At 48.8% G+C, this 26,730-nt stretch overlaps 1 protein-coding gene across 1 annotated transcript in view; it reads right to left on the bottom strand.

The window, feature by feature from the left end:
- The window catches only part of ZBTB46 (zinc finger and BTB domain containing 46), a 59,726-nt gene extending 36,517 nt beyond the window's left edge, over nucleotides 1-23,209 (bottom strand). Inside the window, exons 1-3 of the mRNA XM_075350490.1 lie at nucleotides 23,128-23,209; nucleotides 15,994-16,105; nucleotides 14,025-14,968 (exon numbers count right to left, since the gene is read on the bottom strand). Of these exons, the coding sequence (XP_075206605.1) occupies nucleotides 14,025-14,934 (910 nt within the window). The 5' untranslated portion in view covers nucleotides 14,935-14,968; nucleotides 15,994-16,105; nucleotides 23,128-23,209. The remainder of the gene's footprint in view (nucleotides 1-14,024; nucleotides 14,969-15,993; nucleotides 16,106-23,127) is intronic.
- Between the last annotated feature and the right edge of the window lie 3,521 nt (nucleotides 23,210-26,730).

The following is a 26,730-nucleotide window of genomic DNA, read 5'->3' as shown; positions in this document are numbered from 1 at the left end:
CCCCGCTCCCACGGCAGTGGTGGGAGTGGTGTGGATACGTTGGTAACCATGCTCGCATGGTTACAAGCCCATCAAGGTCCTGCTGCGCCAGAAGGTCCACACGCACACACACAAACATACACACACATCAGATCACACTCACACTCACTCTCATACACACCTCACACACACCTCACATAGCATCCACATACTCACGACATCCTGGGATATCGCTTGCTTCTCGGCGGCGAAAATGTGCTGTTGTGATCTTCCAGGACCTGACGGAGGATCACATGGCCAGAAGCATGTGATATCCCCGGATGTTGTGAGTATGAGCGCGTAAGTGCGATATCGTCAGTGTCTGTGTGTGTGAGTGGATGCGATCGAGTGTGTGTGAGTGGATGCGATCGGGTGTGTGTGAGTGGATGCGATCGGGTGTGTGTGTGAGTGGATGCGATCGGGTGTGTGTGTGAGTGGATGCGATCGGGTGTGTGTGAGTGGATGCGATCGGGTGTGTGTGTGAGTGGATGCGATCGGGTGTGTGTGTGAGTGGATGCGATCGGGTGTGTGTGTGAGTGGATGCGATCGGGTGTGTGTGTGAGTGGATGCGATCGGGTGTGTGTGTGAGTGGATGCGATCGGGTGTGTGTGTGAGTGCATGCGATCGGGTGTGTGAGTGTCGGCAGAGGAGCAGGGCGTGCTGGAGGAGGCTGGGAGCAGAGAGGCTGATCATGGGGAAGAGGGAAATGCTGATGCTGAAGGAGGCTGGGATGGGAAAGCTGGGAAGAAGGAGGCTGGGAGGAGAGAGGCTGATCCTAGGGAAGGCTGGGGAGAGGAGGCTGATGCTGAGGGAGGCTGGAAGGAGAGAGGCTGATGCTGAGGGAGGCTGGGACGAGGGAGGCTGATGCTTAGGGAAGCTGATGCTGGAGGAGGCTGGAAGAACAGAGGCTGATGCTGGTGGAGGCTGATGCTTCGGGAGGCTGATGCTGGGAGAGACTGGGACAGGAAGGCTGATGCTGAGGGAGGCTGGGAGAGGGAGGCTGGGAGGAAGGAGGCTGGGAGGAGAGAGGCTGATCCTTGGGAAGGCTGGGAAAGGGAGGCTGATGCTGAGGGAGGCTGGAAGGAGAGAGCCTGATGCTAGGGACAGAGACGCTGATGCTGGGAGGAGAGAGGCTGATGCTGCGGGCAGAGAGGCTGATGATGCGGGTAGAGAGGCTGATGCTGGCGCAGCATGGCGGATGGAGCACGTTTGGTAATGCGCAGCATGGCGGATGGAGCACGTTTGGCAGTGCGCAGCATGGCGGATGGAGTACGTTTGGCAGTGCGCAGCATGGCGGATGGAGCACGTTTGGGAGTGCGCAGCATGGCGGATGGAGCACGTTTGGGAGTGCGCAGCATGGCGGATGCAGCACGATGGCGAGTGCGGAGTATGGCGGATGGAGCATGTTTGGGAGTGCGCAGCATGGCGGATGGACCACGTTTGGGAGTGCGCAGCATGGCGGATGGAGCACGTTTGAGAGTGCGCAGCATGGGAGATGGAGCACGATGGGGGGTGCGCAGCATAGGGGATGGAGCACGATAGGGAGTGCACTGCATGGGGGATGGAGCACGATGAGGAGTGCGCAGCATGGCGGATGGAGCACGTTTGGGAGTGCGCGGCATGGCGGATGGAGCACGTTTGGGAGTGCGCAGCATAGATGATGGAGCACGATGGGGGGTGCGCAGCATAGGGGATAGAGCACGATGGGGAGTGCGCTGCATGGGGCATGGAGCACGATGGGGAGTGTGGAGTATGGCGGATGGAGCACGTTTGGGAGTGCGCAGCATAGTGGATGGAGCACATTTGGGAGTGCGCAGCATGGCGGATGGAGCACGTTTAGGAGTGCGCAGCATGGGAGATGGAGCACGATGGGGAGTGCGCAGCGTGGCGGATGGAGCACGATGGGGAGTGCGCAGCATGGGGAATGGAGCACGATGGGGAGTGCGCAGCATGGCGGATGGAGCACGTTTGGGAGTGCGCAGCATGGCGGATGGAGCACGTTTGGGAGTGCGCAGGATGGGAGATGTAGCACGATGAGGGGTGCGCAGCATAGGGGATGGAGCACGATGGAGAGTGCACACCTCCCCCCAACACACACACACACGCGCGCGCGCGCACTGCACAACACACCACACACACACACTGGAAACCACAAACAACTGCCCTACACAGACACCCACACACAGACAACGCTGCACACACAAATATACGCACATACCGCACATATATATAACAAAAATCATACATGAACTACACAATACGTAAATTCTAGATAACCCGATGCGTAGAATCGGGCCACCTTCTAGTATAGATATATATATCTATCTATCTAATATATAAAGCTGAATGTGTGTATGGATGTGTGTATGTCCGGGATTAGCATCTGAACTGTCGCAGCTACAGCCACAAAATTTTGCACACTCACACGTCTGGACCCCGAGAGTGTCATAGGCTATATTTTGAGGGGAAGTTTTAACCCCGCGCTTTACAGTTATTCACCAAAAAACCTGCCTCCATTAAAGTGAATGGGGCTGGGAGCCACAGTGCAGCCAGAACTTCAGAAGAATGCGCAGCCACGCCCTTATATGGAATGTTGGCATGTCACAATGCAGCCAGGGAAAGAGACAGACACAGACAGGGAAAGAGACAGACAGGGAAAGAGACAGACACAGACAGGGAAAGAGACAGACACAGACAGGGAAAGAGACAGACACAGGGAAAGAGACAAAACGACGAAAAAAGGGGATGGCACCTCCTGTCCGTGTGACAACAAGATATTGGGGTGCACTTTAGGTTCCAAAGCCATAAAGTGAAAGATAGACAAGGCACTCCCAAAATGCTTTGCATGAAAATGTATTTATGTGCTTTAGAACGTTTTCGGTCCTATTTGGACCTTCATCAGTAGCACATATGTAGTGAATAAGGTGCACATGGGCTGTCAGGCGCGGATTCCACCGCTGCATGGGGGCTCAGCGGTGGAATCCGCGCCTGACAGCCCATGTGCACCTTATTCACTACATATGTGCTACTGATGAAGGTCCAAATAGGACCGAAAACGTTCTAAAGCACATAAATAAATTTTCATGCAAAGCATTTTGGGAGTGCCTTGTCTATCTTTCACAGGGAAAGAGACAGACACAGGGAAAGAGACAGACACAGGGAAAGAGACAGAGATAGACAGACAAGGAAAGAGATTGAGACAGACTGAGAAAGAGACAGAGACAGACAGGGAAAGAGAGAGAGAGAGACATAGATATATACAGAGGGGGAGACAGACCTTATAATTACATTTAGGCTATGTGCGCACGTTGTATATTTGCATGCGGTTACGCTGCGATCTGCACCGCAGCGTAACTGCATGCGTCCTGCGTCCCCAGCACAATCTATGAAGATTATGCAGGAGCCGTGCCCACGTGGCATAATAGAGCGCAGCACTTCGGCTGCTGCCCGAAGCGCGCGTTCTAAAAAGTGACATGTCACTTCTTTCCTGCGCTCTGCATGCATCCCCCGCTCTGTCTATGGGAGGGGCTGCACTCAGAGCGCATGGAATCTTCTTTTTTTTTCAATTACGGACTCTTTCTGCAGCGATTTGAAGCGCACGTGTGCTGTTCAAATCACTGCAGAAATTTCTGTAGGGACAGAACGCTACATGCGCACATAGCCTTATATCTATTTGTTTTGTGGTTTTTGTGTGCAGAATTTCATTATATATATTATATATATATATATATATATATATGCACAGTATAATATCATTGGTGGACAGCACCGTTACTTGGACAACCCCTTCTCAATCCCTATGTTTGCCCCCAGTAAAATAATTAGACATACTCACAGGTGCCATTCCAGGGCGGTTATCACCCGCTCTCCCAGGGATCTCATGACATTAGGTCAGGCGATCCCTTCAGCTTCACTCTATCCCATCTTCGGACAAATCTATTACATTCGAAGGAAGTGAGGAAATAGTAACTCTTGCTTCCTCCAGATGTTTGTGATTTGTCCGAAGAGAGTGAAGCCAGCGCTGATTGGTCACAGGGATCGCGTGTCATAATGTCACAAGATCCCTGGGAGAGCTAGTACCAACACCACTGGAACAGCACCAGTGACTAGAAGTGTAATAATTTTACTGGGGGGTGGGGCCAACATAGAGATTTAGAAGGGGTTTTCAAAGTAGTGGACACCCCTTAAGGTGTGTCGTCATCTGTAAGCAGGCCCAGAGACTCATGCATTTCAACAATCCACTAAATGTTCATCCTGATCCTCCTTACTCCCTTAGGTTGGCCATACACACACTATACAGCTGTCAGTCGATAGCTATATCGCCCGTTTCTCCCAAACACAGACACTTGAGCTGAGAATTAGGACAAGGTACGTGTTTATCGGTAGGATCCAGGATCAGGCAGATCCTCCCTAGTCTTCAGATAAAAATCTTCTCACTCATGGTAATCGAGGCAGCAGGATCCTAATGGAGGAGGGGGCTGGGTTGGTTCTTTGGCTGAGACCTGCGCCTTGTTACCAGCCCGGTTCTGCCCCACCACCTCCCTTGGCACTGATGTTCATCCTCGCAGTCCTGACTGGAGTGAGGCAGGGTGAGGTTTGGTTGGTCTGATCTAGTTATCTTCAGTAGATTATCTAAGGAGGGAGGGTTACCGGAGGGTGTAGGAGGGAGATCGTGTCAGATCTTATCTTCCTAGCAGACCGGACACATCATAGCACTAATGCCTTTCTTCCGCTGTGGCACGCCTGCTCAGCCCTTGGGGTCAAAAATCTAAGGGTATGTTCACATGGGGCATAAGGGGATGAGATCTGACATCTGATCAAATATCATCCACCCCGAGGAAAAATATATGTGTGTGGAAAATGTGGATTTAAAATCCACAGCGCATCAACATACAGCGGATTTCACGCTTTGGAATGTAGAGTGAAATCCACAGCAAAGTCCACACGGATTCTTCTCAAATTAACGGCAAAATCAAAGGCGTTCAGGTTACATCCGGAGGACGCACCCCATATGTTTTTGGGGCAGTGGGTTGTTGCATAGTCATGAGCTCCATGATGCGTTTTAAGCTTTGCAACTTGTTTGGTAGCTATTATAGTCTCCTGAAGCTTCCATTATCCTGAGTGGCGGTGGTCTTCATCCTGTGGCTCTCCATCTGTTGCAAAATTGCATGCTGGGAGTTGTAGTTCTGCAACCTTAGGAGTGTTACAAGTTGAAGATCTCTGCTCTTAGCAGTAGCAATCCACGGTGCTATGGATGTATCACTCTGTAGACCCCAAGAAGGTTCTCTGCAGGTGGTCCTACGTCTGACCAGTGCCCAGCTAACCAGATACAGACTGTGTACGCCTAGACCCCAAGAAGGTTCTCTACAGGTGGTCCTACGTCTGACCAGTGACCAGCTAACCAGATACAGACTGTGTAGGCCTAGACCCCAAGAAGGTTCTCTGCAGGTGGTCCTACGTCTGACCAGTGACCAGCTAACCAGATACAGACTGTGTAGGCCTAGACCCCAAGAAGGTTCTCTGCAGGTGGTCCTACGTCTGACCAGTGACCAGCTAACCAGATACAGACTGTGTACGCCTAGATCCCAAGAAGGTTCTCTACAGGTGGTCCTACGTCTGACCAGTGACCAGCTAACCAGATACAGACTGTGTACGCCTAGATCCCAAGAAGGTTCTCTGCAGGTGGTCCTACGTCTGACCAGTGACCAGCTAACCAGATACAGACGGTGTACGCAGTTACCAGCATTTCTGGATGTGGATGTGATGGAACTGCCGACCGATGAACTTGCATTTCAGTATAGGGATATAGCTCCCTATCTGGAATATAAATGTCTCAGGTGTGCCACAAGAGGGGCGTGCAAGGGTTAACAAAGCTGAATGCAGACACTGCTGTTACCATAGGGAAAACAGGGAGGGGGTGAGGAGAGACTTTGGGGGGGGGGCAGTTCTGGAGCCTGGGGAAATCGGAATGTAGGGTGGGGATAGGAAAACAGAATTAAACCCTGAAATTCCCTACATCTGCCTGCGAGTGCAGCGGGAGACGGATCCACGGCATCACGGGCTATGCTGACAGCCATTTGTAGCATAAACCTCACATTACAGGCGAAAAACTGAGGCCGCTTATCTCCAGGAAAAATAAAAGATAAAACAAGTCAACTTAGCGTTCGTGATTCTCAACAGGATGTGGGGATAAGCGGCTGTTAGACCCTTCCCTGACAGCATTAAAAGGGTTAAAATGTAACTCCATAGTAATGGAATAATCTCTGAAGCCATCACTGGGATAGGCGAGCACCGAAACTGCAAAAAGCCCAAGAGCCGCATTCAGGTGCCCGTCTTATGCCATCCACACACCTATAGCATTAGTCACCCACAACCTTCCCGCCAGGTGTGGGCCTCCGTCCTAACCAGTAGCATATGGGTCACTGGTCTCTGAATGCACGAGATGTTGGCCCCATTACGGGCATCCTCTAGGACAGAAATGTGGTGGCGTTTTGATCAGTGTTGTCCCCAGTTAGGAGAAGTTGTTTAATGTTGAAAATTGTGCACCGTTTACCTTCTATAGCGTCTGTGCTGCACTGACTACCACTGGCTGCAGAATGAGTTAACTGAGAATCCATCAGTGAGCTTGCTGAACAGTTTGTAACTCTTATCTGTCCTTTTTTGAGCTCTCAGCTGATTTAAGACCACAGACCACATCCAAGTTGAATATGCAAGGACACAGACAGTAAAAGCCAAACAATTCCTCATTTTTTTCAAATGTAGAGCGTTTTTTTGGTGTTGTTTTTGTAGTAAGAATGGACAACCGTGAAGACATGGCTACAATCAAATAACTGTAAATGGGGGGTATGGATTCTCATTGAGTAAATAGAGAAGTCTTAAAAGGGAACCTGTCACCAGATTTGGTCAGTATAAGCTGTGGCCACCACCAATGAGCTCCTATATACAGCATTCCAGAATAGTGTATATACGAGCCAAAGTCGTGCTGTATAACGTAAAAAACACTTTTATAATAGTCACCTAGGGGGGGTGGTCCGGTCCGATGGGTGTCGCTGCTCTCCAGTCCAGCGCCTCCTCTCTGTGGCGATCGCCGTCCTCCTTCCTCTGAGGCCTGTGTGCATGATGCGTCCTACGTCAATCACACAAGCCGGCATTGTGGTCCTGCGCAGGCGCGCTTTGATCTGCCCTCCTCAGGCAGAACAATGTATTGTAGTGCGCATGTGCGGGCGGTCTTTAACCTTTCCTCGTGCCTGCACATTACAGTACTTTGATCTGCCATCAGCAGGGCAATGTCAGCCTGTGTGAATGGCGTAGACACGTCATCCACATTGGGCTGGGTAGGAGGACGGAGATAGCAGCAGGGAAGAGGCGCTGGACCGGAGAGCAGCAACACCCATCGGAGCAGACCACCCCCTAGGTGAGTATTTTAAAAGTGTTTTTTATGTTATACAGCGCAGCCTGGGCTCTTATATACAGTATGCTGGAATACTAAGGGCTCAGTGGTGGTGGCCACAGCTTATAGTCACCAAATCTGGTGACAGGTCCCTTTAATGAACACTTAAAAAGGGTATTCCTATCGCCAAGACCCTATCCCAATATGGAGTAGGTGTAATAATAATATTAGCAACAAATACCTCCAATTAGAAATGTAGTTTAGTTCTCCTGATTCAATATGTCTCTTACCTCATGTGCAAGGCATTGCAGGACCTTAAGTATTGCAATGCCCTGCACATGAGGTAACAGACATAATGAATTAGAAGAACTATACTACATTTCTAATTGAAGGTATTTGCTGCTATTATTACACGTAATATATTAGGATAGGATCTACGAGAAGTGAATACCGCTTTAATAAATTTGTACTACAGACAATCATAGAATTGGAAAATCATGTATTTATTGAGCAAGGAAGATAAGAGAAAATGGATCAGCAATAAGGGAAAAAACAAAACCTAATATTACATACGTGACCATGTGGAGCTTTTAGTGACTTTCCACATTTTTTATGAAACCCATAAAACCTTAAGCAAAAAAAAAAACAAAAAAAACTGTCCCCGCAGGTGGACAACCCCTTTAAGTTCAACTATCAAAGAGGGTGACAAGACTGACACTCCCTTACCCGAAAGATGTTCAGTCTATTTCAGACCATTCAACATCGGAAGACTAATAATTACTTGGCCACATACAACTCCGTGAGCCATAGATGACTAATAGGAAGGCCATACAAAGGGCCAGGAGGTCTAAGGGCCTCCATAAACATTAGACTGTCGGCCAAACCTATGTATGGGGGTCTCCAGACCCTGTTGGAGGAAATGAGGGCCGGGCACTTGGAATCTTAGCGCCTGAACATTTTGTTCTTGAGAAGGTAAGTCACTGCCAGAGTTGTGTGGCAGTGGCTTTCTCCACTTTGAGAATATATGAAAGCTCAGCACGTATAAATGGTCATCCATCAACAAATGGCCAGCTTAAGCCACCGACTTAACAACCCCTCCATGAGGAGACCCTGGCACAATACCCACATTCTGTTTACTTCTATGGGGGCCTCCCTTCTATGACCGTCCTCTGAACTCTAAGGAAGCAACAGAAAGGAAGCGGAGCCAACAGTCTCTCAAAATCCGAAATAATTACTAGAAACCAAGAAAAAAAAACAAACAGGAACTCCACCCCGACACCGCTGGCCGAGTCACATCGTCTCCCGCCTCCCACACACCGGATAATTGCTCTCAACAAACCAGTTGCCGGGAGGATTTGCTGGAGGTAGTGAAACGTAAAAAGCCTTAGGCCAGACAGCTCCTCTAATCTAACTAGATTTAATAGGCTCAGCCTCCAACTCAATGACTTTTTAATGATTTTCTAAAAAGGGTCTGAAGTCCTGAGAGAAATGGTATCTTTCCTTGTTAAAGGCACAGGAGCCCCCATTTCTTCTACATGGTGGGGTACTTTGTTATATTATATAGTGACCTTTCATCTAACGATGACTTCCCTCAGACATGGCACCCAGGTAGGGAACTAAGTGTATACAAGTCTGGGGGGAGGGCGTATGAGAAAATAGGCCAATGGGGTGGAGATTGTGGACATGCTCAGTGCAGATGGTAGCGCCAATCACTTTTGCTGAGCCGTAAATGAGGTCACATGACATAATGTATAATCCACCTGTCCCCCCACTACTCCCCGACCTCTCCTCTCTGCCAATCCCTTCACTGGCTTCCCATTGCCCAACGACTCCAATTCAAAACACTAACCATGACATACAAAGCCATCCACAACCTGTCTCCTCCTTACATCTGTGACCCAGTCTCCCGGTACTTACCTGCACGCAACCTCAGATCCTTACAAGATCTCCTTCTGTACTCCCCTCTCATCTCCTCTTCCCACCGTCGCATCCAAGATTTCTCCCGTGCCTCCCCCATACTCTGGAATGCTCTGCCACAACACATCAGACTCTCACGTACCTTGGCAAGCTTCAAAAGTAACCTGAAGACCACCTCTTCCGGCAAGCCTACAACCTGCCATAACCCTCAGTCTGATATAACACCGCACAATCACCTCTACCCTAACCTACTGTATCCTCACCTATCCCTTCTAGACCGTGAGCCCTCGCAGGCAGGGACCTCTATCCTCCTGTACTAGTCTGTGCCTTGTATTGTTTATGATTATTGTACTTGTCCCCATTATGTATACCCCTTTCTCATGTAAAGCGCCATGGAATTGATGGCGCTATAATAATAAATAATAATAATAATAATATCCATGAGCCATTTTGTTAAGGAAAGAGCTGAAATTCAGAAGCATTACCATTAGTGAAGATTTCCTGGAAAAATGTTCAAGTTTCCCATCGACTTCCATTACAGTCAATGGTAGTGTTTGTTCATTGGTAATTACCACATAAGCAAACATCATACCTAAAGAGTGACGTGATTGTTTTGGGTTATGGTCAATTCTACCACTAGTAAAGCAAAAAAATAAAGGAAAAAAAAAAAAAAACACAACATAATTACCAGGCCCTTTACAGCTGCTTCTTGACACCATCCCCAGAAAATAATATAGTACTTATAGTGACCAAAATGCCGATTTTCCTGGTCGGGAAAATGGCAGCTTCATAGCTTAAAGGGGTTGTCTACTACATTGACATTGATGGCCTATCCTTTGGATAGGTCATCAATGTCTGATCAGCCAGGATCCGACATGCCAAACCCCTGCCGGTAAGCTGATGTCTGTCCCGGTGGCGGCAGGAAATGCTCAGCTCCAGTGCTGCTCCATCTTCTGATAGGGGCCGTGGCCGAGTACTGCCCATCCGCCTCCCATTATAATCAATAGAAAGCAGAGGTGCTGTACCCAGTCGCTGTCAGAAGACTGGGCAGCTTCGGAACTGAGTATTTCCAGCCGCCTGCTGCCGCCACTGGGACCTAAGCAGCTGATCCGTGGGGGTGCAGCGTGTCAGGCCCCAGCCAATCAGACATTGATGACGTATCCTAAGGATAGGCCATCAATGTCAAAGTAATGGACAACCCCTTTAAACAGGTCACTTACAGGTCAAAAGTGGTCAGTTTTTGCTTTTATATTATTCCCACTGCTCCCCGGATTATTCAGGGTTTAGTTTTTCGTTAAATCCGCTATACAGTTCCAATGATATGGGCCTTTTTATTTAATGCTTGTGTTTTTGATTTCTAACAAGGAGGTGCAGAGAAGCATATATATGTACGCCCTTGGAGAATCCTGTGAGCCACACACCCTTAATATAGACCATGAATATTAGCACTAAATAAAAAGGCCCATATCTCTGGAACTGTATAGTGGTTTTACAAAAAAAGAAGCAAACTGATTTACTCAGCGGAGTAGTTCCCTTTTGACATCATGGGTCACAATGTAAAGTCTCCAACATGGCCTCAACGATCACAGGTCTTTAATCATAATGGTTTTCTCATGTGCGCCAAAAATGGACCCTTTAGGCCTCCGTAGGCTCCAGGGATCCCACTACACCGCTCTATACTGCATACACTCTAGCCACAACTCTTTATGGTGGTCACTTAAAAATGATAATGTCCTCTTTTCAGCCAACGTCCTATTAAATTAATGCATGCCTATGGGTTTCTTGGGGCGTCATGAAATCCATGAAGACAAACTGAGGTTCAGGGGGGCAGGAACAGCTGCAATCAGGGTGTCCCAACCATTTTCCAACTAGGCCAAGGACAAACAAGCATGGCCGCTGCTGGGTGGGGCGGTTTGCCTCCTCTTCTTGACCACCGGTAGTGGTAAATGTCCTTCACTATCCTTGGTGAAGTGAAACAAGACTTGTCAGGACAGCACGCCAATCACCAGAAAATCACTAATAAGCCTTCCTGGACCGAGAGGCGCATACGTAAAGGGATTAGGGACTGGAGCCGAGCGTCTTGACTGGCAGTAATTGGGGACGGATCAGTCTCTAGACACGTACATCTCATTTACTCTTCTTTGTTTGGTATAATGAGGGTGAGGGAGGTCGGGCGATGTGTGGCAGCCATGCAGGACACCCAATCTTTCAGTCTTTCCTGCCCTCCTCTAAACCCCGCACCGCCCTGGTTAACGGCATAATCCAGGGATTTCAGTGCATTATCCTAACGAGATCCCAGAGAACTTTGCTAACTAGCCCCGTAGATATATCATGTAACATCTGAACATGCCGGCGAGGCTTCTGGATCTCCATGGAAACCCGTAGGCCGAGAATTACAAGGTCGCTGTGACCCACGGGCTGAACACTTCGTGCTGTCCACATGCGTATACTGACAGTATCCAGAAATACTTAGTAACAGTTACTAATGAGCGTCTACCTGGCATAGACGACGTAACCGGATAACTAGGCAACAACAGGAAATACAGAGTGGATCTGTCCATGGACGCTCCATAACGTAAAACAACCGTGCGCTCCAGCCCACCCTCACGCGTTCTCACAACTCTATAATGTGCTTTATAGGCTTTCACTGCCAATGTTCAATACCTCTGCTTGCTTTCAGTGGGTGGATTCAATGTTAATTAGTGACAAAATTCCCTTTGAATACTTGTACTTGCTCCATTATGGGCTCATCAAAGTGGGTCAGGATTCTCTCCTGTAAGAGCATTGGTGTGGTGTAAACTTACAAAATATTCTATTAGGTTTATTGCTACTGAACGCATGCAAACTGGTTTCCATTCACTGAGTGAAAGCAGAGATCTTGAAAACAAAAGTTCCAAGATTTTTTTCAACTTAAGTCTCTTCTCCATGACTTAATAGATCTATCATAAAAGGGTTCTTTTCAGTTTTGAAAAAGCAGTTCCCCTGGCTGCAGTTTGTTACAACAATATGTGCTTTACTCACCCTCCACGGGTCGAACACTAATGCGGGCGTCACACAGAACGATAAGTCCCGTCGTTTGTGCATCACGGGCAATTAGTTGCCTGTGGCGCACAAAGTCGTTAACCCCCCGTCACACGTACTTACCTCCCAGGCGACGTCGCTGTGGGCGGCGAACATTCTCTTCCTGTAGTGGGAGGGACGTTCGGCGTCACAGCGACGTCACACGGCAGCCGGCCAATAGAGGCGGAGGGGCGGAGATGAGCGGGACGTAACATCCCGCCCACCTCCTTCCTTCCGCATTGCCAGCGGGTCGCAGGTAAGCTGTGTTCGTCGCTCCCGGGGTGTCACACGGAGTGATGTGTGCTACCCGGGGTACGACGAAAAAGCGGAGCACAGAAGGAGGGACAATATTATGAAAATGAACGACGTGTCAACGATGAACGAGAAGGTGAGTATTTTTGCTCGTTCATAGGTGTCACACGGTACGATATCTGACAATGCCGGATGTGCGTCACTAACGACGTGACCGCGATGACATATCGCCTGATATATCGTATCGTGTGATGCCCGCATAAGTCCCTGATTTGTGCAATTGTCTGAAATCATATTCACAGAGCTGCAGCCAAAAAGTGACCCGCTCAACAGCTCTGCCTGAGTTGGTGGCAAGAGCCTCTGAGCTCAGAGATTGGCTGCAGCGCTGTCGCCATGACCTGAGATTTAAAAAAAAAAAAAAAATAAAAAAAAAAAAGACATCAGGAGCAGCAGCCAAGACTCAGAGTTGGACCCAGGGAGGGTAATTAAAATTTAAATTTTTTAATCAAAGGGTATTCCCATCTCCAAAAACCTATCACAATATGTAGTAGGTGTAATAATAATATTATTATTATTAGCAAATACCTCCAATTAGAAATGTAGTATGGTTCTGATTCACTATGTCGCTTACCTAATGTGCGGGGCATTGCAGAACCTTAGGTATCCATAGTTATGACCAAGCATATATGAGAGTCAGTTGCTTGTGGTCATAACCATGGATACCTAATGTCCTGCAATGCCCCGCACTTAAGGTAAGTGACTTAGTCCTTCTGATTCACTATGTCACTTACCTTATGTGCATGGCATTGCAGGACCTTAGGTATCCATGGTTACGACTATGAGCAACTAAACTTACTGTCCCTATATGTGGTTATAACAATTTATACCGAAGGTCCTGCAATGCCCTGCACATGAGGTAAGAGACAGAGTGAATCAGAAGACTTATACTACATTCCTAATTGGAGGTATTTGCTACTATTATTACACCTAATATATATTGGGATAAGATCTTGAAGATAGGAAAACCCTTTAAATAAACTGCAGCTGGGGGAAAGGGGTTTTCTGAACCTGGAAAGCCCCTTTAATGTTTGAGTCTCCTGACGGTAAAATGAAGAGGCAGGGGAACTACAATTTACACAGCCTTGGTAGCTTATCCATATGGGTACTGCAGATCATACATTTACTTAGGCGTCCATAAAATTATTCATGGTATCTAAGGAAACACTGGGTAGGAGCCCATCAGAGCTCTAATAAAAAAAAAATAATAATAATATTGGTTGCAGTTTTCCCATTAATTTCAGATGAAATTATTTGACACAAGGAGAAGCAAACAACACACAAGTAAGCAATGTGATATAGTGTAAAAGGTAAGGACGTCGGCACTTACCGGAATTGTCTTGGTTGCTGTACTGCCACTGAGTGCTGGAGATGAAGGACGGCTCCGGGGATCCTGTTCTGCAGTTCTCCACCATTTGCTGTGTGATATGTCTAACAGTCTCTTTATTCTTGCGGTTCTTCCTGCGCCCCGAATGCTGCCAGCCGTCCCCTTGCTCTACATATAGATTTCCTGGATCCCCTTTATTGACTGTTATATAATGAGATGGGGAGACCTGCTCCTCCTTGATACGCATTGGTCCATAGCACACATCTCCTGGCCATACAGAAGATACCTCGTCCTGACTGTCCACTTTCTGCTCAGCGTCCTCTTTGCTGTAACTGCTGCCCCCTTCGTGACAGCTGGCGATGGCAGAATCTCCAGAAGAGTTGGCCGGGCTCGTCCTTCTAGCCAGCCATGGTGAGATACTACGTCCAGCCACCACGGCGGACAGCAAGGCCTCGGCACTGCTGGAAGGAGCGCCCATATCATAGTCTACAAGTTCATCAGAAGTCTCGGATTTTATGCTGATGTCCAAAGCGGCCTTGATAAAGCTGTGGCACGCCTGGACAATGTCCGTCATCTGGAGATAACTGGCCGCAGACATCACCTCAATGACGTTCTTACTGGTCAACGCCAAGTGAGCCGAGTACATGAAGTCTATGATTGCCTTGAAGCCCTGGGCTGTCACAATGTCCAGTTGGGTGACTGTGGTCTGTTCGGACGTCTTCTGTACCTGACAGTAGAGGGTCTTGAAATACCGGCTGCTGCCCAGCAGGACGTTCTTGTGCGCCTTGAAGATTTTCCCCTCCACGATGATGCAGACGTCACAGAGGATTCCATGTTGCCGCTGCTCGTTGAGCTCATTCAGTAGCTGCCTGTAGTGGGACGGGATCTCCATATCCTCTTTACGGTTATTCATTTGTGGACGTCTTTGGTTTACTGCCCCCACAAAACTGGTGATAAAGAGTAGAAGTTAATTTTGTGTGTTTTTTTACATTCAGATATTCATCTTCCCAGTGCACTACAAGTGTCAGCAGGCTTTCAAACACAGCAAAGAGTCACAGGTTAGAGACATGACATTTTACAAAAGGTAAGGTGTGCTGTCGGAGGAGGGGGGAGAAGGATGATGGTTTCCGGGCGTACAAGTCTTTCCCCTTGAAGATCAAAAAGAGCTGAAGAGCCTGGATCCAACTTCAGAGGACATTCCACATTTGAGCACATCAAAGGGGTCACTCTCCCCTCCCCCACGCCACTACCCCTACCCACACCCTATTGGGGTTTGCTTTGGGCGGTGAAATCCTGGTCTAAATAATCCCAGAGATTAGTGTCAATCCCAGAGCGGAGAGAGGCCAAGAAAACACAAGGGGAAGATAAAAGACAGAGGAGCCTGAGAGTGACATCATCCTCCATTACGGAGTTCCCTCAATAAGGGGTGTCAGTTTCTTGGGACAGGTACAGATAATAGAAGGGCAGAGATTTCTCAATCAGGACCAGTACATTGTATTTTTCCATCAGTGAGCTGCATACTGAGGGTCTCATGGGACCCCATCATCACAGATAGCAGTTTTAGGAGATACACACAGACATGGGACTTTGTGCCAAGTGCCCACCGGGCGCTCATCAACCCCAGGTGGTGACGTCACAAGCGTAACTGCTGCGCAGAGGGCCTTGGTCTCCACTCGCAGGATGAGTAACTGTGGTTTCACACCTCTGACATGGAGCGAAGTGATCCTGCAGATGGAGGCGTCCATTGGCCCCCGTCCCAAGCTTCGCCCCTGCACCAAGGTGTTTTAGTGAAAATGCTTTGTACTGATGGTGTAAATGATAAATGCACTATAAATAGAGCTACAGGCAGGACCAGAAAGGAAATCTGTAAAATAAGACTTGAAGACCACAACCTCTTTCTCCCCAGTGGTGGGGAACTACAACTCCCAGAATGCCCTGGCAAGACATAATTGTGTGTAAACCAAGAACTCACCGTGCGTAGCAATGATCTCAGACAATCTCCTTAGCAATCTTGACGGTGACAAAGTGTCAGTGAGGCTGCTGGCATGATGTCCCAGACACCGGGGCGGAAAGTCTCAAAATTCCTAGAAATAATGGTAAATATTAATAAGTGACATAATCGGAAGGAGAATTATCCAATCACAGAGCAGATATCCCGCAAGGGCAAAACCTCAACCAATCCGAAAGACGAGAACGGCGCCATATTTATATATCTGATGCATTTTGCGTTTTCTGGTCACCCCCTGTGTCTCCCCGATGGAGGATTTTCTTATTATTCAAGTCTAGGACCAGAAAGGCTGCAGCTCTGCCATGTAGGGACATTTATTCCGCTGGTATAGATTAAAGACGTCGTCCTCCCACAGATTCAATTTTTACTTGCAGGCCGACCTCTCCCCGAGCACCTACTACATGGGAGGATTAAAAGTCCGTGTCAATATCTAACACAAGGCGTGACCGGCATAAAACGCACGTAAGTCGATGTTGTGCATTTTAAAGGGCCAGTACCTTTATTCGGTGCAGAAGCGTTACAAGAGGAGTATCTGATAACAGCGACATGTACAGATGTAAAAGCGTAGCAGGCCGTTCTGCACTTCCTCTCATTCATTCCCACAGTCAACAGCCCAAGAGCCCGATACCTGACAATCAATATGGCCACCGGACATCATATGGCCATCACTGGATTCTGAAAGGGCTAGCCTAATAATAAGCATTTACAGTCTGAGGAGTATCCCTTTAAGTCCCATTTCCGCTCTGGTCTGCCAGGATGATGATGATGATGGCGGCTGTCCCCACCAGGTCTGTGTCAGTTGGCAGAGCATGCAGCGTATAATCAGACGGCTCCCAGCTCCACTTATTGGCAGCGTCGGCTCATACTGAGATGAGGAATATACCGATCGTGTTGCATTCTAGCCCCTGACTGGCACCCAAAACTGTACCCACCCAATTGCATTGTAAGGGTATTCTCAGGCCATTGTGGCATGTCCCCATTTAACGTATATAAGTATCCATTATCCAAAAAGCAAAGTTTGTGTGTACTGCCCCTTTAAGCACAAACAGTAATATAACAGGGAATCAGAGCAAGAAAATTACACAGAAACCATCAGAACAAAGTGCCCCAGATTTTCTCCCCACATGGAGCAAGTGGCCCACTTTCCTCTCCCGTCACAAACCGCAATGTACTTATTCCAGTCACCCTGAGTACGAGGCTCTCCGGATCTATAAACCGGCAATAGCCCAAATGCTCCCACGGAGAATAAATCTCCATCCTCGGAAAATGCTCTGTCCAGATCCAGTACCCAAAGCAGCAAGAAACATGGAGGGGTGGCGGCAAATGAAGGGGTGATAAATGGGGACTAGTAAATAGCAGGAAAAGGCCAAATGAGTATAAGACATATAATAATGGGAAAATAATAACTGATGATACAACTTACAAAATAGTCCTGGTAAAAAAAAAAAAAATCTACCGTTTTGTGTCTGCAGCTCCTATGCAGATCTATGTGTCTCTGTGGTTACAGTCAAGAAACCATTGCTGTGTGTAGTCTGAACCTGCTGGTGGAAATGTGCGTTTGTTACCATGGAGACACACAGCTCTACATTGGAGCTGTATGCACAAAACGGCAGATTATTTGGAATACATATTGTGGAGACACGGGGGTCAGTGAGTGCTCTTGTCGGCTGACCCAGCTGCCTTTAGAAAGACAGCATGGCCCAGGGCTCATCCCAACTGAACGCCCGACCTCCTTAACCGTGGGCGGAACACCACTACCCACTACAGGGTGAGGGAATCACAATATTAAGACTTTATTGGATCCCCAAACAATTAACGGCACATAGCACATAACCAGCAAAACCACAGAATGTAACCGGGAACAGTTTCCCACCCTTCCGCTGGCTCACCAGGGATTAGAATGTCCATGCCTCAGAGCTTCCAGGGCTACTTACTCCAAACCAGCAGCACCCCGCTTTCGGCGGGCACCCACTGAGAATGGAATAATGCCAGATTTAGGAAGCTGGCTGAGGACCGCAGCAGCCTTTAGTCATGTGAATGGATTGTCCCATCCTTAGGTAGGGTAGTCTTTGATATCTCAGCCAAATCCTTGCATTCGATGCTGAAGTCCATGTAGTATTATAATCCCGGTTCGGTTACGGCTTGCCAATCGGATCCGCAGATCCTAGATTGGGATCATGTAGCAAGTGCCTACCCGGGCAATGGACAGTCCTCCTCCTTATACCCCTGAGCTCTCCATTCAGAACATTGGGGTCTTCACGATTGGTGGATAAGACTGGGCTCTTATTGGCTAGATTTCAAGCCGTATACAAAATATCCCTAGTAGTAATGGTCTCTGGCAGAGACAGCTAAGTTACATCACATCTAGAAATACACATAGTAGGAGGTTCAGATAATTGATTTGTCTGGGTGTCTGACCTTCACTGGCCAAGGCAATTACATGAGTCAATAAGAACTTTAACACTAGACTCCTAAGAGTCTTGTAGAAACAATGAGGGGCTTATCCCCCGTTTATAAACAAACTATCATCATGTCTGGCTGAATTTTAAGAAACTTAACCCATGCTAGGCACTGACAGAGTCCATGTTGTCACACATATTACTAAAGTTGGTTCATTTTTTCCCTTTCAAATACTGGATGCTTTAAAAAAAGTTGCAAAATTCTACAATACCCTTTACATTTTTGCCAGTGAACCCTGACAATTCGAGTGGGATTTGCCGAAGAACCTAATAGTCATGGGGCCGGGCATACAATGGACAAAGGCTGCTGTTGTAGGCAATGATTATCTAACAGGGTGGACATATTTTTATTACCCCAGTGATAAGCAGCATTGATATAGATACTCGCCGCTTTTCTCCACTGCTCTGCTGGAATAATGAAGGCGTCCAGGTTGGATGAATCGTATGCCAATGCATAACAATGCATCACTGGTAGCTATGTTACATCTATGCCCAACTGAAGTGGAGGATTCCCCAGGGCTTAAGCGGGCTTTACACGCTACAACAAATCTAATGATGTGTCGGTGGGGTCACATCGTAAGTGACGCACATCCGGCACTGTTAGTGTTGTTATAGCATGTGACAGGTACGTGCGATTGCGATTGAACGTAAAACCGTTCATCGCATACACGTCGTTCAAAACCTAAAAATTGCACGTCAGGATGTTCAATGTTCTCGAGGTAGCACACATCGCAGTGTGTGACACCCCGGGAACGATGAACAGATCTTACCTGCGTCCCGCAGCTCCAGCCGGCAATGCGGAAGGAAGAAGGTGGGCGGGATATTTACGTCCCGCTCATCTCCACCCTCCGCTTCTATTGGCCGGCTGCCGTGTGACGCCAAACGTCCCTCCCACACCAGGAAGTCGATGTTCGCCGCCCACATCAATGGACGGGTAAGTACGTGTGACGGCAATTAATCGTTTGTGCGACACGGGCAACAAATTGAACGTGCCGCACATACGATGGGGGCGTGTCACATCGCATACGATATCGTATGTGATATCGTAAGGTGTAAAGCAGCCTTTACACGATGCCACCCCCACCCACCATACTGGGGAAGGGACTCTGACAGCCAAGTAGGGTCATGGTTCTACCCTCCGTCAGTCCGCCGTTATCTAAAGTGGAATTCTAAAATTGCCTCCTGACCCAGGCCCCCCCCCCCGCCCCACTGCAGATAAGATGTGGGCTGTCAATGACACTTAGAGGAGGGCATGAAACCACAAAATTCAAGGGGTTCATCTATGCCAAAGACAAAGCAATGGCACTGATGGGGGGCAGCAGACCCTTTCCCTAATCACCGCACATATATGTGCCAGGGCATAGAGTATAATCAGCATGGTACTGTGCAGCAGGCACTCACCACACCCAGGAAAGCACTATGCCAGGGCTAGAGTTAGAGGAAACGCCATACGCAGCACTAGAGTCAGCCTTTAGTGACCCACTGCCCATTGTCAAGTGGGTGGCGATATCACACAGGATGTGCCCAATAAGTAGGTCAACTGTCTCCTATCTGTAGAACCACAACTCCCAGCATGCCCTGACAGCAGAGTGAGAGAATAAAGTCTCCAGGGCATTTGGCAATGTTCCTGAACTCTTTGTATTCATCATTGGCTTCTATCGCTCTAGTCAATGGATGCATGAGCTGCGCCCCATTATTTGGGTATCATAGGGGCTTTATTATTTGTGCTGAAGGGGTCCGACCCCATGTGACAGAATCGTGGGGCACAACTGTGAGGCACCGAGGGGTTTGGTCGGTTAGCGTCTAAATGGTTAAATCATACTTACACTTTGCAATCCCCTTTTAATTAAAATTTGGCGCTTCCATGGGCGGCTGTGTAATAAATCCCACCTGCAGCCCCCATAGCCACCTGTGTTGTTGCTGCAGGTAGTGCAGCAGCGTAATGGCTTTCCTCTGGATAAGTTGGCTGAAGCCTAGATACCCCTCTCCCTCCGCAGCCCTGGGGGACAGCTTGTATATGCAGCACAGCTCCGCAGATTCCCCTTTTGGAGGTTACAGGAAGGAGGAGGGATGGGAGGAAGGGTAAGGAAGACGGAGACAAAAGAGGAAACAAGGGAAAAGGTGAAAGTAAAGAGGGGGCAGCAAGGGAAAAAGAAAAGGGAGGAGGTTCAGTCCCTGGCACGCAACCACCTCTGTACAAAGCAGAGCATTCAGTGCCCAGCCCAAGCAAGCCAACACCTTCAACGCCCCAAAAATAGACGCCTGCAAAGTTCTGCCCCGCTGCATGAGGGCACAGGTGGTGCCCAACCCAAGGTCGGCCCTACTGCAGGTCCTCGCCGCACCCTACCCTACCAATGCCAGGTCATGTCACCAATTCTCAGTGTTATTATTCCCCCAGTTCCAGGAACGTTTCATGCACCCCAATATAACCAGCACTTAGCACACAATCCGGAGACCATACTGACCATGGCCAATTATGGGCAGACGTAAGCTGTGCGCCCACAGCCTGATCCACTGCTAATCCTGGGTAATCGCTCACAGTGCAATTCCCTAAGATGTCAAATCTGCAACAAACTTTCCATCAGGAATCATTAATATACAGCAGCTTAGATGAGGGCCCAAACCTACAGGATGGTTCCAGTACAGTTTAGCCTTTGCTCCCTGTTATCAGCCACCGAGACTGACTAGTGACAGGTTAGCTCAATACATTGCTCCCTGTTATCAGCCATCCCAGGCTAAGGCAGGTGGGTAGTAGTGGACCGCAATGGGAGCACTGACCATAGATAAGTATGTATGTATAATTCTGTAACATAACATTACAGGTTTACAGGCGGAGGCAGTGTACTCCAGACACAAAATTGGTAAGTAACTGCCCCCCACCCCCAAATACTTCACACAGCCGGCCATTCATCAAACAACCCAGTGCTCACCAGTTATTGACATTACACCCACTGGACGGCACCGCAGGACACCCACCGGCAGCAGCCACCGCCAGACACAAGGGGCTCGGAAAGGTACATAGGTTACAAACACCCTAATATCACACCCGGGCAAAAACCCCCACCCACAGGCACACAATCCGCACACACGGGGGTGAAGCCGGCATTTATCACATTGGCTTTTTTTAACCTTATTTGTCTTATGCACAAAACAAAAACTACAAGTTTCTGAAATGACAAACTGTGCACAGAATGTAAACCCTGCCTGAGAGGCTGTGCATTATACACCTGGTGCAGGAGACACCTGATCCCCCCGAATAATGGAGGGGGTGGGGAGAGGGAGCATACACAGCCCCCCAGACTGGTGATTAGTACTGGGGCCAACAGGGGGCATCTGGACCCTCACAGCTATATGTCTAGTCATTGTAGCATGTACCATAGGTCACAGGTGGGTGCGGGTGTGTATAATGTATGTGTCTGTATAATGTATGTGAGTGGGTGAGTATAATGTATATGTGTCTGTATAATGTATGTGTGTATAATGTATATGTGTCTGTATAATGTATATGTGTATAATGTATATGTGTCTGTATAATGTATATGTGTATAATGTATATGTGTATAATGTATGTGTGTATAATGTATGTGTGTATAATGTATGTGTGTATAATGTATATGTGTCTGTATAATGTATATGTGTATAATGTATGTGTGTATAATGTATATGTGTCTGTATAATGTATATGTGTATAATGTATATGTGTCTGTATAATGTATATGTGTCTGTATAATGTATATGTGTATAATGTATATGTGTATAATGTATGTGTGTATAATGTATGTGTGTGAGTATAATGTATATGTGTATAATGTATGTGTGTATAATGTATGTGTGTGAGTATAATGTATATGTGTATAATGCATATGTGTATAATGCATATGTGTGGGTGAGTATAATGTATGTGTATAATGTATGTGTGTGGGTGAGTATAATGTATGTGTATAATGTATATGCGTGTAAAATGTGTGGATGTATATGTGCATGTAATGTATGTGTGCAGGTGTATATAATGTATATGCATGTGTGGATGTGTATATTGTGCATTATGTGTGTGTATTATGTATGTGTGCAGGTGTATAATGTGTATGTGTATATAATGTTATAATGTATGTGCACTGCAGGTGTGTATAATGTATGTGTGTATTTCTACATGTTATGATGTGTTCACATATGTATAATATTCCATGTGATATAGATATATATATAGCGCACATGGAATATTATACATATTTGATCACATCATAACATGTAGAACTACACATACACACAAATATCGTATATACAGACACTATACATAAAATTAGATATTTAAACACTACACATACACAGCACATTATAAAACATACATGCACACACACATTACATATGGACAATATATACATATACACTATATGATATACATTCCATACATATATCTGTCACAGTGGCGGATCACACACACAGACACCGGCGCTGCTCCTCCCGGTTCCTGGGTGACACATTATAACCCGCTGGCTGCCATACACTACGTACAGCAGAGACCCCGGCGATAGGGTGCAGCGCCCCCCCTGCAGTCTCGCCCTCCCCCAGGACACGATCCGCTTATACCCGGCGGGGTGCTTCCCGGTGTGAGCCGTGCCCGGTGCCGTGCGCCTTGTACCTGTGTCCAGTCTCCGGTCAGTCGGTGTCTGTCTCTGCTGCGCGTTCCCGACACTGTCAGACGGCGCTGGGGGCGGAGACAGAGGCGGGGTTTCCTCACAGCCGGGAGGGGGCGTGGTGTCTACAGAGTCAGACAGAGCGGGAGGACGCGGAGCGCTGACGGCCGGGGACAGCAATGCTCCGCCCACTAAGGGAAGAGAAGACGATAACTGGGTGTGGCTTATAGAAAGAGGGAGGGGATAACACACTGGCACGCCCACGTACCCGAGTCGCATTGGCCAAAACGATTAGATAATTTTAATAGCCCCGCCTATGTGTCAGCCGCTTGGAAGGAGGAGCTGTCTGCAAGGGGTGGGGATAGAGCATCAAGACCACGTGGGGGGCTCGGGAACACGTGATTAAGGAAATGCCATTCAGGGTCAGTGTCGCCTGGCAGTTGTAGCCATTGTGCTGCCCATTCTACCCCTCTAAGCCGTGCTCATGACATTCACTGACCATGTGTGCCATACTCAGGGCATATGGAAGCCTGGAGGGACACGTGATGTCCATGGACTTCTATGGAGTCAAGTAACATAGCTGAGAGGCACCAACGTTTGAGCAGGGGCTACACAAAGCTTAAGCCACCAAAAAACCTGTGTTGTTTTGTGATTAGGCTGTGAAAAAATAAGAATTAGACGCGTTACAAGCCGGTCACCGTCACCCGCGCCATACATTGTAGTCAATGGGGGTAATGGCGTAAGAGTTTTATTCTCCAATGTAAAGGGTTGTTTCCATCTCAGCCTTTAAGGGTATGTTCACACATCAGGTTTTTGCTGTGCAGCACAATCCGATGCTTTGCGGGAAAAACGCATCCGTTTTCTTTTGCCGCCGGGTACGGTTTTTCCTCATAGACTTTTATTAGCGCCGGATTGTGCCGCATGTACTTGCGTTTGATCCGGTTTTTGCCGGATGCGACAACAATCTTCACTCCGGCGGCCGCAAAGGACGCAGAGAGGAACGTCTTTTGCCAGCTGCAAAAAACTGCATAGCACCGGGTGCGGTGCTGTGCTGCATGGTGCATAATGAAAGTCTATGCGCGCCGGATACGGTGGCATGCTTCAAATGCCGGAAGCATGTACCGGATTCAGTTTTTACTTCTGAGCATGCCCAGAAGTGATATAAATTCATTTCTTGTCAGAAAATCAATCACTCACTGACTCATTCACTCACTCTCACCCACTCACGATCACCGGCGCTGCGCTGCACGGCTGTCACACTGCTGGCGGCTTCTCCTGATTTGAAAATGCCGGCCACCCATTATTCAATCTGGTATTCACTGCTTTCCCCGCCCACCGGCGCCTATGATTGGTTGCAGTCAGACACGCCCCCACGCTGAGTGACAGCTGTCTCACTGCAACCAATCACAGCCACCGGTGGGCGGGTCTATATCTTGCAGTAAAATAAATAAATAATTTAAAAAAAAACGGCGTGTGGTCCCCCCAATTTTGATACCAGCCAAGATAAAGCCACATGGCTGGAGGCTGGTATTCTCAGGATGGGGAGCTCCACGTTATGGGGAGCTCCAAGTTATGGGGAGCCCCCCAGCCTCACAATATCAGCCAGCAGCCGCCCGGAATTGCCGCATCCATTAGATGCGACAGTCCCGGGACTTTACCTGGCTCATCCCGAATTGCCCTGGTGTGGTGGCAATCGGGGTAATAAGAGGTTAATCATGGCAGGCGTCTATGAGACACCCCCAATGATTAACCTGTAAGTGAAAGTAAATAAACACATACACCCAAAAAATACTTTATTTGGAATAAAAGACAAAAAAACCAACCTCTTTCACTATTTTATTAAAATCCCCAAATACCCCTCCAGGTCCGACGTAATCCACAGAGGTCCCACGACGCTCTCAGCTCTGCTACATGAAGCTGACAGGAACGGCAGTAGAACACCGCTGCTCTCTATCAGCTCCACGCAGCAACTGAAGTGAATCGCGCTGTCAGCGGGGACGTCACTGAGGTAATGCCTGCGTGTGTGGTGATGATGCGTGCGAGAGTGCCTGCGTGTGTGCGAGGATGGTGCGTGAAGTAGTGCCAGCGTGTGTGCGAGGATGATGCGAGCGGTAATGCCTGTGTGGTGCGGTGATGATGGGGGATGTAGTGCCTGCGTGTGTGCGAGGATGATGCGTACGATAATGCCTGTGTGGTGCGGTGATGATGGGGCTGTAGTGCCTGCGTATGTGCGAGGATGATGCGTGCGGTAATGCCTGTGTGGTGTAGTGATGATGGGGGCTGTAGTGCCGGGGTGTGCGATGATGATGCGTGCGGTAATGCCTGTGTGGTGCAGTGATGATGGGGGCTGTAGTGCAGGGGTGTGCGATGATGATGCGTGCAGTAATGCCTGTGTGGTGCAGTGATGATGGGGGCTGTAGTGCCGGGGTGTGCGATGATGATGCGTGCGGTAATGCCTGTGTGGTGCAGTGATGATGGGGGCTGTAGTGCCGGGGTGTGCGATGATGATGCGTGCAGTAATGCCTGTGTGGTGGTGCGGTGATGATGCATGCGGTAATGCCTGTGTGGTGCGGTGATGATGGGGGCTGTAGTGCCAGGGTGTGCGGTGATGGTGCGTGCGGTAGTGCCTGCGTGTGCGGTGATGGTGCGTGCGGTAGTGCCTGCGTGTGCGGTGAGGGTGCGTGCGGTAGGGTCTGCGTGTGCGGTGGTGATGTGTGCGGTAGTGGAAGTGTTTGTGCAGTGATGGTGCGTGCGGTAGTGCCTGCGTGTGCGGTGATGGTAGGTGCGGTAGTGCCTGCGTGTGCGGTGATGGTGGGTGCGGTAGTGCAGGGGTGTGCGGAGATGATGCGTGCGGTAGTGCCTGCGTGTGCGGTGATGGTGCGTGCGGTAGTGCCTGCGTGTGCGGTGATGGTGGGTGCGGTAGTGCCTGCGTGTGCGGTGATGCTGCGTGCGGTGATGCTGCGTGCGGTAGTGCCTGCGTGTGCGGTGATGATGCGTGCGGTAGTGCAGGGGTGTGCGGTGATGATGTGTGCGGTAGTGCCTGCGTGTGCGGTGATAATGCGTGCGGTAGTGCCTGCGTGTGCGGTGATGCTGCGTGCGGTAGTGCCTGCGTGTGCGGTGATGATGCGTGCGGTAGTGCAGGGGTGTGCGGTGATGATGTGTGCGGTAGTGCCTGCGTGTGCGGTGATGCTGCGTGCGGTAGTGCCTGCGTGTGCGGTGATGGTGCGTGCGGTAGTGCCTGCGTGTGCGGTGATGATGCGTGCGGTAGTGCAGGAGTGTACGGAGATGATGCGTGCGGTAGTGCCTGCGTGTGCAGTGATGGTGCGTGCGGTAGTGCCTGCGTGTGCGGTGATGGTGGGTGCGGTAGTGCCTGCGTGTGCGGTGATGGTGCGTGCGGTAGTGCAGGAGTGTGCGGAGATGATGCGTGCGGTAGTACCTGCGTGTGCAGTGATGGTGCGTGCGGTAGTGCCTGCGTGTGCGGTGATGGTGCGTGCGGTAGTGCCTGCGTGTGCGGTGATGGTGCGTGCGGTAGTGCCTGCGTGTGCGGTGATGGTGGGTGCGGTAGTGCCTGCGTGTGCGGTGATGATGCGTGCGGTAGTGCAGGGGTG

This window comes from Anomaloglossus baeobatrachus, chromosome 5 (genome assembly GCF_048569485.1).
Source record: "Anomaloglossus baeobatrachus isolate aAnoBae1 chromosome 5, aAnoBae1.hap1, whole genome shotgun sequence".
Taxonomy (NCBI): domain Eukaryota; kingdom Metazoa; phylum Chordata; class Amphibia; order Anura; family Aromobatidae; genus Anomaloglossus; species Anomaloglossus baeobatrachus.
This window is presented reverse-complemented; position numbering and strand designations above follow the sequence as displayed.